The 11,743-nt window shown below is 44.7% G+C and overlaps 3 protein-coding genes across 3 annotated transcripts; 1 reads left to right on the top strand and 2 right to left on the bottom strand.

The window, feature by feature from the left end:
* Nucleotides 1-3: 3 nt before the first annotated feature.
* Nucleotides 4-3,241, bottom strand: lmod2b (leiomodin 2 (cardiac) b). The gene is made up of 3 exons (XM_028954876.1): nucleotides 2,841-3,241; nucleotides 1,332-2,660; nucleotides 4-201 (listed from the first exon to the last, which is right to left on the bottom strand). Exons 1-3 carry the CDS (start codon nucleotides 3,108-3,110, stop codon nucleotides 175-177), a joined length of 1,626 nt encoding a protein of 541 aa, XP_028810709.1. The 5' UTR covers nucleotides 3,111-3,241; the 3' UTR covers nucleotides 4-174.
* Nucleotides 3,242-4,791: 1,550 nt separating this feature from the next.
* On the bottom strand, nucleotides 4,792-9,027 carry asb15b (ankyrin repeat and SOCS box containing 15b). Its single transcript, XM_028955061.1, has 10 exons — nucleotides 8,905-9,027; nucleotides 8,625-8,802; nucleotides 8,488-8,531; nucleotides 8,262-8,393; nucleotides 7,377-7,535; nucleotides 7,000-7,245; nucleotides 6,696-6,867; nucleotides 5,293-5,857; nucleotides 5,061-5,214; nucleotides 4,792-4,984 (listed from the first exon to the last, which is right to left on the bottom strand). The coding sequence occupies exons 2-10, from the start codon at nucleotides 8,726-8,728 to the stop codon at nucleotides 4,824-4,826; spliced, it is 1,737 nt and encodes a 578-aa protein (XP_028810894.1). The 5' UTR covers nucleotides 8,729-8,802; nucleotides 8,905-9,027; the 3' UTR covers nucleotides 4,792-4,823.
* Nucleotides 9,028-9,690: 663 nt separating this feature from the next.
* ndufa5 (NADH:ubiquinone oxidoreductase subunit A5) lies at nucleotides 9,691-11,718 on the top strand. The gene is made up of 5 exons (XM_028954703.1): nucleotides 9,691-9,768; nucleotides 9,855-9,899; nucleotides 10,897-11,013; nucleotides 11,397-11,462; nucleotides 11,552-11,718. The coding sequence occupies exons 1-5, from the start codon at nucleotides 9,721-9,723 to the stop codon at nucleotides 11,651-11,653; spliced, it is 378 nt and encodes a 125-aa protein (XP_028810536.1). The 5' UTR covers nucleotides 9,691-9,720; the 3' UTR covers nucleotides 11,654-11,718.
* The last annotated feature ends 25 nt before the right edge of the window (nucleotides 11,719-11,743 follow it).

Raw genomic sequence — 11,743 nt, 5'->3', positions numbered from 1 at the left:
TAGTGACATTGAGCACGCAATTTAATTTGATCTCATCATCATATATATTTACAATTTTTACAGGGATGAAAGTATTATAAAAAGAGCAAACACAAAAATTAAATGTACAGATTAATATGCAAGAAGCTCCACATCTGATGGGCTCGGCAGATCCTGGGCATTGCTGCAGGTCTGTTATCGAAGATAATTTGGCACCTCCACCTGTCACAAGACATGAAATCTGCTTTATTTTCTGCATTAATTTCCACAACTCCCTATAATAATTCCAGGTTAATTTGTTAAACTGTTCTGTGGCTCTGCTACAAATCTGCTTACGTCTAGAACAGTGGCTCTCAAACATTATGAGTAGCACCTCTGAATTATTTTGGCTTTCCGAGAACCACCATTTTGACCAGCAGTCAAACAAGTGAGGATAGTAACTAGGTTATTACATTTAAATCTGAAATATTTGGCTGACACCTGACTCAGATATTACTACTACATTAAGGATATTATATTATTAAACTTACTCTAGCTGTGAGGATTATCAGTGGTCTTCTGGTGTACCACCAGAGGGATCCTGTGTACCACAGTTTGAGAACCAACATTTCTAGAACATTTCAAATAGACCGCATTAAAATATATAAACTAAATCTAGAAATGATATCCTGCCACGGTGACATATCCAAGATTTACATATTTATCGTACATTACAGGAAGTGTCATTCATATGAATGTGCATTTTTGTTTTTTTGTTAAATCACATCTGATCAAGAGACAACTTCTTGAGTGCAGTGTTTGCTTTGTGTTGCTGTCCACCGCACCAGCTCTGCCAGGCATTTATCTTATCAGGACAGGGGTGAAATGTGTGCCTATTTATAGTGCCATTAAGTGGGTGGAATTCACACGGATCTGTCATCTGAGGGCAACAGAATTTTCCATGGGCAACAGCCCCTAAATGACTTTCACAGGAATACTGTGGTCTGCTTGTGTCTCTAAAGCATGTTTGGATCCAGAAGCCTGTTCTCATTGTGATCTCATGCATTCCTCTCAGGGAAATCCTGCGCTTTGCATTGGTCTCAAAGCCAAATATTTGAGTACACTAAACCAAGTGTCTGCATTTCTAGTGCAAGATGACATGATGTCTGACTGCTCTGTTCTTTCCTAAGAGAGGTTGGACTATTTGTGGGTTTACAATCAAATAAGTTCTGGCTTCGCTCTCTTATGTCTGTTGTCTTGATTGGATGGATAGGATTGGTTAGAAAAGATAGATCACTAGGAGGATCACTGGGAACCCTTGAACTAGACCACATCAAAAACATGAAGAATGAATGTCATTGTTTTGCGCTCACCTTTCTGAGAGATTTGACACTGCTTCCACGGATGGCAGCCATGAGTTCATCATGGGCCGACCGCTGTGGTGTGGACGGTCGAGATTCTTCAGACCTTTTGTCAGCGATGGGCCTCAGAGCATTTTTCAGTTCTTTCAGAATACTGGTTTCCTTCACCTTGGGCCCCTTCTTAGCCTTCTTGGTCTTAGACTTGTTCTTGCCCTTGATTTCGCCAAGCTCATGGTTCCTGTGGCATTCCTCATGCCGTTTAATCACCTCTGCGATTGTCCTAGTCGGGGATTTCTTCTCAACCAGAGGGTTTGATAGAAGGGGTGGAGGTGGAGGGGGTGGGGGAGGTGGTGGTGCTGGTGGAGCATTCTTGACCAAGTTACTATGAGGCAACTTTGGTGAAGACCAGGGGCTGTTCTGGGGTGAACCATAGGGTGATGAAGCTGGAGTTCCCTTCTGCAGGGCAGCGGTGCGGGGGTTGGTAGCCATTGCCCCAGGCTGACCACCCAATTTCCTATGTTCCTCCATACGTCTCTGCCTCTGTCGATCCTGGTTGCGTGTCAAGATGCTGGTCATACTCATCCGGGGGCCTGGAAGGTCAAACTGGTATCCCAGCTTCAGCAGGGTGGTGTTCTCCCTCAGCAGCTTTACAACTTCCATCTCCACCTGACCACCACAGATGTGTCGTTGGTTGTGGAAGCGTAGCTCTGTTAGGGTGCTGTTCTTGGTCAGGGACTGCACCAGGGCCAGAACGCCCTTCCCACTGATAAAGTTGGACTCTATGTTGAGGCTGGTGATGCATCTGTTTTCTCTCAACATTTTTGCAATGGCGAAGGCCACCTGGTCGTCCGCACGAGTGTTGGCCAAGCTGAAGGATGTGACTTGAGTGTTGGACGTCAAGGCTTCAGCAAAGCAGATTAGAGTCTCCTGGGAGATGTTGTCAATGTTGTTGAGGTTGACCTCAGTGGTATCTTCTTGGTTGGCCAAGACCTTCTCCAAAGCCTCATCAACCACTGTTGGGTTTCCGGAAAGTCTGTTTGGGGGAGTTGCTGTCCTAAATGATGAACATTCAGCTGCTACAACCGGACTTTGTCTGAGAGGTTCTTCTTGTTTCGGGAAGTTCAGGACTGGGACTTGAACATTTGTTTCTGTGTCATCTTCATCCTCCTCTGACTCCTCAAACTCATCCTCCTCCTCGTCCTCCTGTTCCTTGTCGTCATTGTTGTTACCATCCGAGTGGTCTTTCTTATCTTCTTCATGTTCGTCTTTCTCATCTTCTGAGGCATCACTTTCACCCTCGGTCATACATTCCTCCCCGCTCCCTTCTTCATCCTCATCGCTCTGTAATTCAGTTTAGGGATTAACATCTATGACCCAACTGTCACAAATACGTTATTCATGCAAACATTTGTGTTTCAAGATGATCAGCAAATCTGAATGAAAACGTCAGTATTTTTTTAGCTAATGATTTTTGTAAGTATTTGTTGTTAGTTATTAATGATCAGCCGTTGGGTCTCTGACCTGCTTGGCTTCTTTCCTCTCCTCCTCCAGCAGTTTCCGAGTCTCGTTCTCCCAGTACTTCATCAGAGCCTCCCTGCTGAAGGTCCCCGTGGGTGTTTTGACTGTCTGGTCCCGTTGTCTGTGGCCAATCGGGACATTGTCATCAGGGTCAATGTCACAGAGCTCTTTCTCCAGTTCTTGCAGTTCCTCAGGGCTCAGTGAGGCCAGAAGCTCATCCTCATCCAGGTCCTCATACTTGCTAAGTTCCCTGCGGTAGCCGAAGGTACTCATTGCCCGCAGCAAACCAGTAAGAGGCTCAGCTTTGAAGAAAAACAGCCAAGTTATCGGATGGTGACACTCTGAGGGGCCGCCGTCTTGGTCTCTGTTGGTGATCTCTGACCAGTCACTGTTCCTCTAATCTGACCAGCTGCTGGGGGAGCCTTAAAAGAGGGATCAGCCCATGATGCCGTTGCTTTTTTGGGAGACGGGTGTCAGCCAGATCAACCTCCAAAAAGAATGTGATCTCAGCGAACAGGTCGGAGGAATTTGTCAGAAGAGCCCTGCACATTGTCCACGCTCGAAAAAAAAGAAATTCTCTGTATGTCTAGCAAAGATCATCAGTCATAATATGTCAGAAAAGTTCTTCAAGGGCATCAATAACCATCTTTATGACAATCAAAAGTGTTTGCCTTCAAATGTACTTAAGTATTAAAAGTACCTTGATATCTTATGGCTCAAATATTAACTTTATTTTTGTTTTGTAATTTTGTATTATGTTCTTAATCTACTCATTTCGCTCTTGGCTCACCAAAATTTTGTTACCAATTACACTGATGTCTGTTAAAATGATCACCAAAAATTAATGGCAAACTATCTTGATTAGGTCTTATAAAATAATAGAACAGGAAAGTTTTTGGTCAGATTAAAGTTCAGAAAACACAGATTTGTGTATTGAATGCTCTAAAAACCATCTGCTTGTATCGTTGCATTTACATAAACTGCCCAGATCAAGTGGACTATAATAGGAACAAGTTTTTTCAATAAATTAAGAAAAAAGACACACAACACATTTCTATAATTTTGTCAAGTTTCACAGGAACTTGTTGCATGCTTCTTACATTTAAAATAAATAGTGGAAGAGGAAATATGAACATTCACTTTGTTACTTTGTCACCGCTGATATTAACGTTGAAGTTGTGTTATTTATTGAATTTATGTATATTTGTGTAGATTTGGTGGTCATATATTTATACTTTTTATCATTGTCAAATATAATTTGGTCCAAAGATCTGATCGAATAGCTGGACAACTGTGCTCAAAATCCATGTAGTAGACTAACAGAAGCATTTTTTTCATCTGCCAAAAATAGTGCCAGGCTGAGGCATCACTGCATCAGAGAGCTGTTGGGGTAAAGAGGTTATCAGTCAGGCACTTGCGGTGGGCTACTGAGCAACATCCAGCACCCAGCACTGCTGCTAAATTCTTCTCCTTTGATGCGGATATCTGCCACGCTGTCGGAAAATTAAAGAGGCTGCTTTTAGAGCCAGACATAGTGATCAACGATATATATACATATATATATACATATATACATATACATATATATATATATATATATATATATGTGTGTGTGTGTGTGTGTGTGTGTGTGTGTGTGTGTGTGTGTGTGTGTATATATATATATATATATATATGTATATGTATTTTATTTTTTTTTTGCTTGATTTATACAGGCTTCAGGCGTCCATCAGATGGTGGCACTGAGCAGTAATCAGACTCCTGTGTCGGCCAGGAACACAATGTCTACTGTTTGTGTCACTTTAAGCCTCTGGTTTATGTTGACAGCAACGGAACACTGTTATCGCAGCAACAGCCAAGTCCGCTAGTAAGACTCGTACATCAATCATATTCATTTATTCATCCGGGCCATTTACAGACTGATGGAAAAAAAAAAAAAACACACAATTTCACACCACAGAGGAATCACACGCTGGAGAAATGAGATCACATGTTGCCGTAAAGGTCGTACTCCTTGTATGTGATGTAGTTCATGAGTGCGCGAGGTATCTGGATGGAGGCCGTGTGGCCGGGGTCGCACACCCTCCTCAGGGCCATGTGTCTCCTGACCACCAGCCTGCACAGGTGCTGCAGTGACCGGGTGTTACCTGGTTCAAGAGCAGAAGCAGGGGTTTTAGGAGACATCGGGACTGCTTGAAGACCTCCCCTGAATGACTGACTCACTCAGAACTTCATGGATGTCGGGCCATTCTTTCTGCTTCTCCAGGATCTGCTGAAACTTGCAGCAGATGGGGACGTGGTCCACATAGTCCAGGAGAATCCGCACCACCCTGCCCACCAAGTGCACCAGCCAGGACACGTTGATGAAATCACAGAACTGTAATGGGACCAAATATTTTTAGATTAAAAAGACCACCTCTGGATGGCTTAAGACACGAGGAGCCACAGAACTCACAGTCACTTTGTCGGGACGGCTGTAAAGGCTGTACGCCATGTTGTGCACGTCCTTCCAGATGGACTCTGGCTGCGGGCTGTTGCCATGGTCACAGCAGAAGCAGCTCTCCACGTGGTAACCGTTGTTGAGCAGCAGGCGCATCATCGCCTCGTCCGTCAGGCAGTACTGCAGCGCCGTGGGGAACACCGTGTTGATAATCGCCCGGAAGTAGCAGTTAACGTCGGCGCCGTGGCCGAGCAGGAGCCTCACCAGCTCGTGCCTCCCGGCCCTCACCGCCACCAGGAGGCAGCGCAGGGGGTCCAGGTCCGGCATGGCCCCGGCCTTCAGGAGCATCTCCGAGCACGTCACGTCTCCGTTGGACACGGCAAAGTACAGGGCGCTTTTCCTCATGTCGCCGTAGTTTTCTGAGATGTGCTCCTCCAGGAGCGAGTTCACATCGAAGCCCTTCTCGATGAGCAGCTCCAGGCAGGAGGCGTGGCCCCCGTCTGCGGCGGAGTGCACCGGGCTCTGGCCAGACAGGCGGATGGCTCTCTTGGTGGTGATAGGGATGAATCTCCTCAGGGCCCTTCATTACGACAGAGAGACAGGAGTCAGCAACGTTCTTCCCGTCATCCTTCATGCCAGGTTAAAGTAGGTCTGGGGACCTTGGTTCCTAAAGCACCGTCCCCATGCTTCAACACTTCATTCATCCCCTGAACTGTCTCTAGCAGTGAAGCTTAAAGGTCCCCTATCAATTTGACTTTGTGAGATTATTTAACATTAATACGAGTTCCCTGAGCCTGTCCATGGTCCTGCAGTGGTTAGAAATGGCGATAGGTGTAAGCAGCAGTTCAGACTGTCAGATCTGGAATTTGTCCCCTTGTGACGTCATAAGGGGAAAGGTTACCTCCCGTTTCTCATGATGTTTCCGCCAAGAAAATTATCTCCACCGACTGTCATGGCTTCCAAAAGTGCTCATTAGCATTTAAAGCTTTATTGTGGGTTTAATGTGGCTCAAAGTGGCTGTAAGTCTGCACCAAGGCTGAATTTCAGTATTAGGGGACCAACAAGACCAATCTACATAAAAAGGGCAACTTTAAGTACAATTCTCTTGTTTTGGAACTGTTATTCCAAAAATGGAATAGCTGAAAAATAGCTGAAATAATCACAATCAAGGGATTATGTAATACTTGTTTCAGGCCTCGCCAAGGCTTTAACTTGTTGTTTGTAAGGACACGACTCTTTCTGTTCAACTAAGCACATGTACAATAAATATGCAATTCAGCATTAACCTTCTGCCGATAAATTGTTTTAATCCCTACTGCTGTTGAATCTGATATACAAGAAACACATGAGCCCTCAAGACATTGACCCTCAAATGTGTGGAACGTAGCAAAACTCGAGCGGGGGCGCCCGGTGCTTACAGGTAGTGGCCCTCGTACGCAGCTCGGTGGATGGGCAGCTGACAGCACAGGCTGGCTGTATTGGGGTTGGCGCCGTGCTGCAGGAGGAGATCGATGCAGTCGATGCTCCCCGACCCGGCAGCGTCGTACAGCACCGTGTCTCCGTTCGTGGCCTGTGCGTTCACATCACCGCCTAGTGGACAGTGAGGTAACGACAGGCATCAGGGATGTGATTTGAAGAGCGCTGCAGACTGTTAAGTCTGGGTATGAAACTGCGTTCTTTTTGCCTTTTTTTGGACAAGTGCGGTTGGTGCAGAGTTCGTACCGTTGTGTATGAGGATCTCCAGGGCTTCGGGGTGGGCGTACTCTGCAGCGATGCCCAGCGGCGTGACGCCGTGCCCGTCTCTGCCCATCACCTTTCCCCCGTGCCTCAGCAGCAGCATCAGGATGTCACAGCAGCCCACCTTCGCCGCCTCGTGCGTGGCCGTCCACTTCTTCAGACACAGCTGCTCCACAAAGGCCCCGCCCATGACCAGGGCACTGACAATGTCGTACGAACTGAGCCTCACCGCTGAGAAGCAGCAAAAATTACTATAAAATCACAGATGAATGCAACATCATAACACATGTGTCATTTGAACGATTTAATGCATCCTCCTCTGGAGGTCTGTGTGGAGATGCCGTCCCAGAGTGCAGCGTTACCCAGGAGCAGCGGCGTCTCGTTTCTGCTGTTGGTGTTGTGTGGCGATGCCCCATGTTCCAGCAGGACCTTCACGTTCTCCACCAGGCCGGCCTGCACAGCGAGGAGCAGTGGTGTCTCGCCCTCGGAGGTCGTCTCCTCCATGGTCAGCTCATGAGATGCTGCTCGAACAAAATGCACCCCAGGATTGCAACGTCATGCTCTCATGCTGATTTTTAATCATCAGAACGAATGTCTAGTGTCTTGGTAGTAGCCTAGTGGGTAACACACTCGCCTATGAACCAGAAGACCCGGGTTCGATTCCCACTTACTACCATTGTGTCCCTGAGCAAGACACTTAACCCTAAATTGCTCCAGGGGAACTGTCCTCTGTAAATACTGATTGTAAGTCGCTCTGGATAGGGGCGTCTGATAAATGCTGTAAATGTAAATGTAAATGTCTTGCTAGTCAGTACTGGGTTAATACTTTTGTCATTTTTACTGGTAACTACAAGAAAAGTGGCAAACAGGAAGAAATGTCATGTACGCACCTACGTTTTTAGCAAATGTTGCATCAGATTCTACTCCGGACACCTTTAGCTTCCCTTCTGAAACCGAACCCTATGACTAGATAGAATGATTTGGAATGCATGTGTGTCAGGATCCGGTTCGGAAGGGGCATCCTTCTTCCTCGCCATGTCCAACAAACGTGACAATATGTACACAGACAAGATTCATTACAGCAGCCCGGCACTTTACAATTCAACGGTGTCCCTGTCCTCTTCATTCGTTTATCTCCCAGCCCAGGAAACCGGCGGTCCGGCACTATTTTAGGCCTTCAGCTCATGACGGGCTTGATGAAGACGTGCTCGGCCTTGAAGGTGCATTGTTCTTTGTGGCGAACTCACCCAGCAGAACTGTGTCCAGAACCTGTGCCAGCGGCTGCACCGAGGCTGCGTGCATAGGCAGCCAGCCCCTTCCGTCCCTCTCCTTAAAGGCGGAGGAGATCCGGAACAGTCCTCTGAGGGCGAACGCGTCACCTGCGGGTGATGAGGAGAAGGACACTGGCTTGGAATTGATTCTCATTTTTTTCATGGTTTATGGGCCTCGTGGACGTTGGTTATGGTTTAATACCTTCGCGAATGGCTGTGAGAATTTCCGCATTGGCTGCCGTGATGCTGAACACACACAGTCATCACACATGACAAGGGAACCTTTAAACACAAGGCCATTTTAAGCATTGGAAAAAACATTTAAGCCAAAACTCAGACCTGTCAGTTGCTTTCATTTCCTGGATCTTCCAAGTGTCCTGGATACTCATCTGAATAGCATATTCTACAAGCTGGTCCTCATCCATTTGGCTGATATCATCCATAACTTTGCATAGGCATGAAAATGGAACAGTGTTATTGGCCACTTTTTTCTCTGTTCAACACGCTGTGTTACTTGCTGTTGATTAGAAAAATTAGAAGATCAAGAAAGGCAATGCAATGAAAAAGCAAATTCATAAATTCACTGCAAGTCATATATGGTTGGCGCTGCCTGTCTCACCCGCTCGTCTTATATGAAGCGATATGTGAGAAAGCCTCCCCTGTCTTCTCTGCCTTATCACGCCGCGTTTGTTTTGAAGCAGAGCTCTGGGTATATTTAGTCGCGTCCTGCTTTCGGTGGCCTCCAGATTCTGAGAATGCAGGTCACAGGCCAGCGGGGGTTCTGTTACCCCACATGCACAGACTAGACATGTCATTAAACACTTTCTAAAATGTGAAAATGCATGAACTGTGCATTAATAACACATGATGTAGCATGGGGGGGGGACTTTATCAACATATTTCTAGCCTTATCTAGAAATTAAAATGGAGAGTTGTCAAAAAAATTAAGAGACTGTTTTTGTGCCTATTACTTTTATCTACTTTAACTTAATTATTTTCTGATTTACATAGTTCTATTTTTATATATATTTTCTCACACATATAAATGAGCCAGTAATGTCTTAATTCAATGTGTGTCCATGAAGTCCAGGCTTTTAGTGAATACTTTATTCAAGATTCAAAATTCAAGATTCAAGATTCAAGATTGGTTTATTGTTATAACAAGGGTATAGTGCAATCATAAAAGAAAATTATATGTATATACTAAACTAAACTATACTAACTTAAACTAAAGCTTAAAGCTTTATGACCATTTATGACATTTTAAGCAATTGAGAGTCTGCATGGATTCCAAAAACGTGTTAAAAGTCTGATACACAGCTAAAAGCCACCGTGCGGACAGGCCGGATCACTTCTCTTTATTCCGCGCCCGGTCCTGCAAGGATCTACCACTAGAGGGCGGCAGAGCAACGAGGCCGACAGTGACGTCATATGCATGCGCCGTACAGGCTCCGTAGCAAAGATGGCTGGAGTGATCAAGAAGGTACGTGCGGAGGTCATAACATTAACAGATCTTTCTCATAAAATTGTTCCTAAAGATCCTTATTATGAAAGTGTCCTGTTTTACAGACCACCGGCCTGGTCGGCTTGGCCGTGTCACCCAATCCACACGAGGTGAGGATATATTCTATATACACGCCGGATCTTTTACTTTTTTTTTTACATTTACGGCATTTATCAGACGCCCTTATCCAGAGCGACTTACAATCAGTAGTTACAGGAACAGTCCCCCTGGAGATACTCGGGGTTAAGTGTCTTGTTCAGGGACACAATGGTAGTAAGGGATTTGAACCTGTGTCTTCTGGTTCATAGGCTACTACCACCACCACTTTTTAAAGACCATTAAATAATTCCCTCCCCATGGGGGAAAACTGTATTTGATTGAGTCATTATGTTTGTTTTGTTTTTTTTTGTACAGCATTTGGTCTCTAGTTTTGTGTAGTTTTGAAATTTATTTTTCAAATTTATTTGGTCTCTTGGTGTGTAGTTTTGAAATTTATTTTTTATTATCTTTTAATCAAACGCCCATTAATTATAATGTTGTTTTGGGAGGGGTGTCCAACACCCCACCAATTGTGCAAGAATATGCAGGTCCTAGAAAAATGAATCCGTTAATTAGCTGATTCTCATGTTGTCATTTCAACTACAACAACACTGCATGGGACAGAACTCTAATACACTCCAGCACTTTCAGTCACTTCTGGACTCAATTCTGGAACCCCCCAGAATTTTGCACAAATTTTCACTTTACGTTCACTTTTTTTTACACATTTGCACACCTTTACCCTACCTGTTACACATATTTTATGTTTAAGAACATAAAATTTTAATATTTGCAATTGCATATTGGTTCCACTTGAATACTTGCAATATTTGCAATATTGAGGTCTATAGCAGTCGCAAAGGCATTTCACTGCATATCATACCGTGTATGACTTTGTACGTGACAAATAAAATTTGAATTATTTTAAAGTTCATTCGGGGTCTATAGGTGATAATATAATCATGTCGGTACTCCGCTGGACAGTCGTGACACGCACTCGTGTCTTAAAGCCGCAATTCAGTGCATGGTCATTATATGTGTCGTATGCTCCTGTGTTCTGTTCATCAGCGACTCCGGATCCTCTACTCCAAGATCCTGGCGTCCCTGCAGACGATGCCGCAGGACGCTGCTTACAGGAAATACACTGAGCAGATCATCAGCGGCCGCTACAGCCTGCTCAAAGCGGTAACTACGGCCACGCTGTCCGCGGATCGCTGCTTTAAGCCCAATTTCCCGCTAGGGTCAGCTTCCTGGCTGAAAAATGTATTCTGCAAAAACCAGTGATCTGGAGGAGCAAATGACTTTTTTTTTTTTTTTCTCCCCTCTATTAAATATTGTAGTAAAATATTGACTTTATTATTTGAGTCTTGCCTTTATCATGAAAATGGTTATTTTCCACAGTTCTAGGTGCATTTTTATACAGACAAACTGTAATCATTCCTAGTTCCGGCAGTTTGGTAGGAATAAGTGATTAACGATATTCTGATAGTTTTCAGATTTCTTAATTTTTTTACAGTAATGTGAAGTGTAGAGACCATAGATTAATGGTTGTCTGTAATGCTTTTAAGGAGCCCGATGTGGAAAAGCTGGAGAAGAAGATCAATTGCGGCCAGATTGAAGAAGTCATTGCTCAGGTACAGTTATTGATCAGGTGCGGGCCAGATTTTGAAATATATTGTACCTGTATACAAAGTGAAATTCCCGTCTTGTTGTGTGTCTGCAGGCAGAAACGGAGCTCTCTCTGTCCAGGAAGATGTCTGAGTGGAAGCCTTGGGAGCCCCTGATCGACGAGCCACCTCCCAACCAGTGGAAGTGGCCAATTTAATAATTTTCTTTATCTTTCTTGTTAATTTATGCTTGTCATCATTAATAAAACACTGATGTATGATGGCTGGCTGCTGCTACTACTTCTGTT

The sequence above is a fragment of the Denticeps clupeoides genome, chromosome 15, assembly GCF_900700375.1.
Source record: "Denticeps clupeoides chromosome 15, fDenClu1.1, whole genome shotgun sequence".
NCBI classification, from domain to species: Eukaryota; Metazoa; Chordata; class Actinopteri; order Clupeiformes; family Denticipitidae; genus Denticeps; species Denticeps clupeoides.
This window is presented reverse-complemented; position numbering and strand designations above follow the sequence as displayed.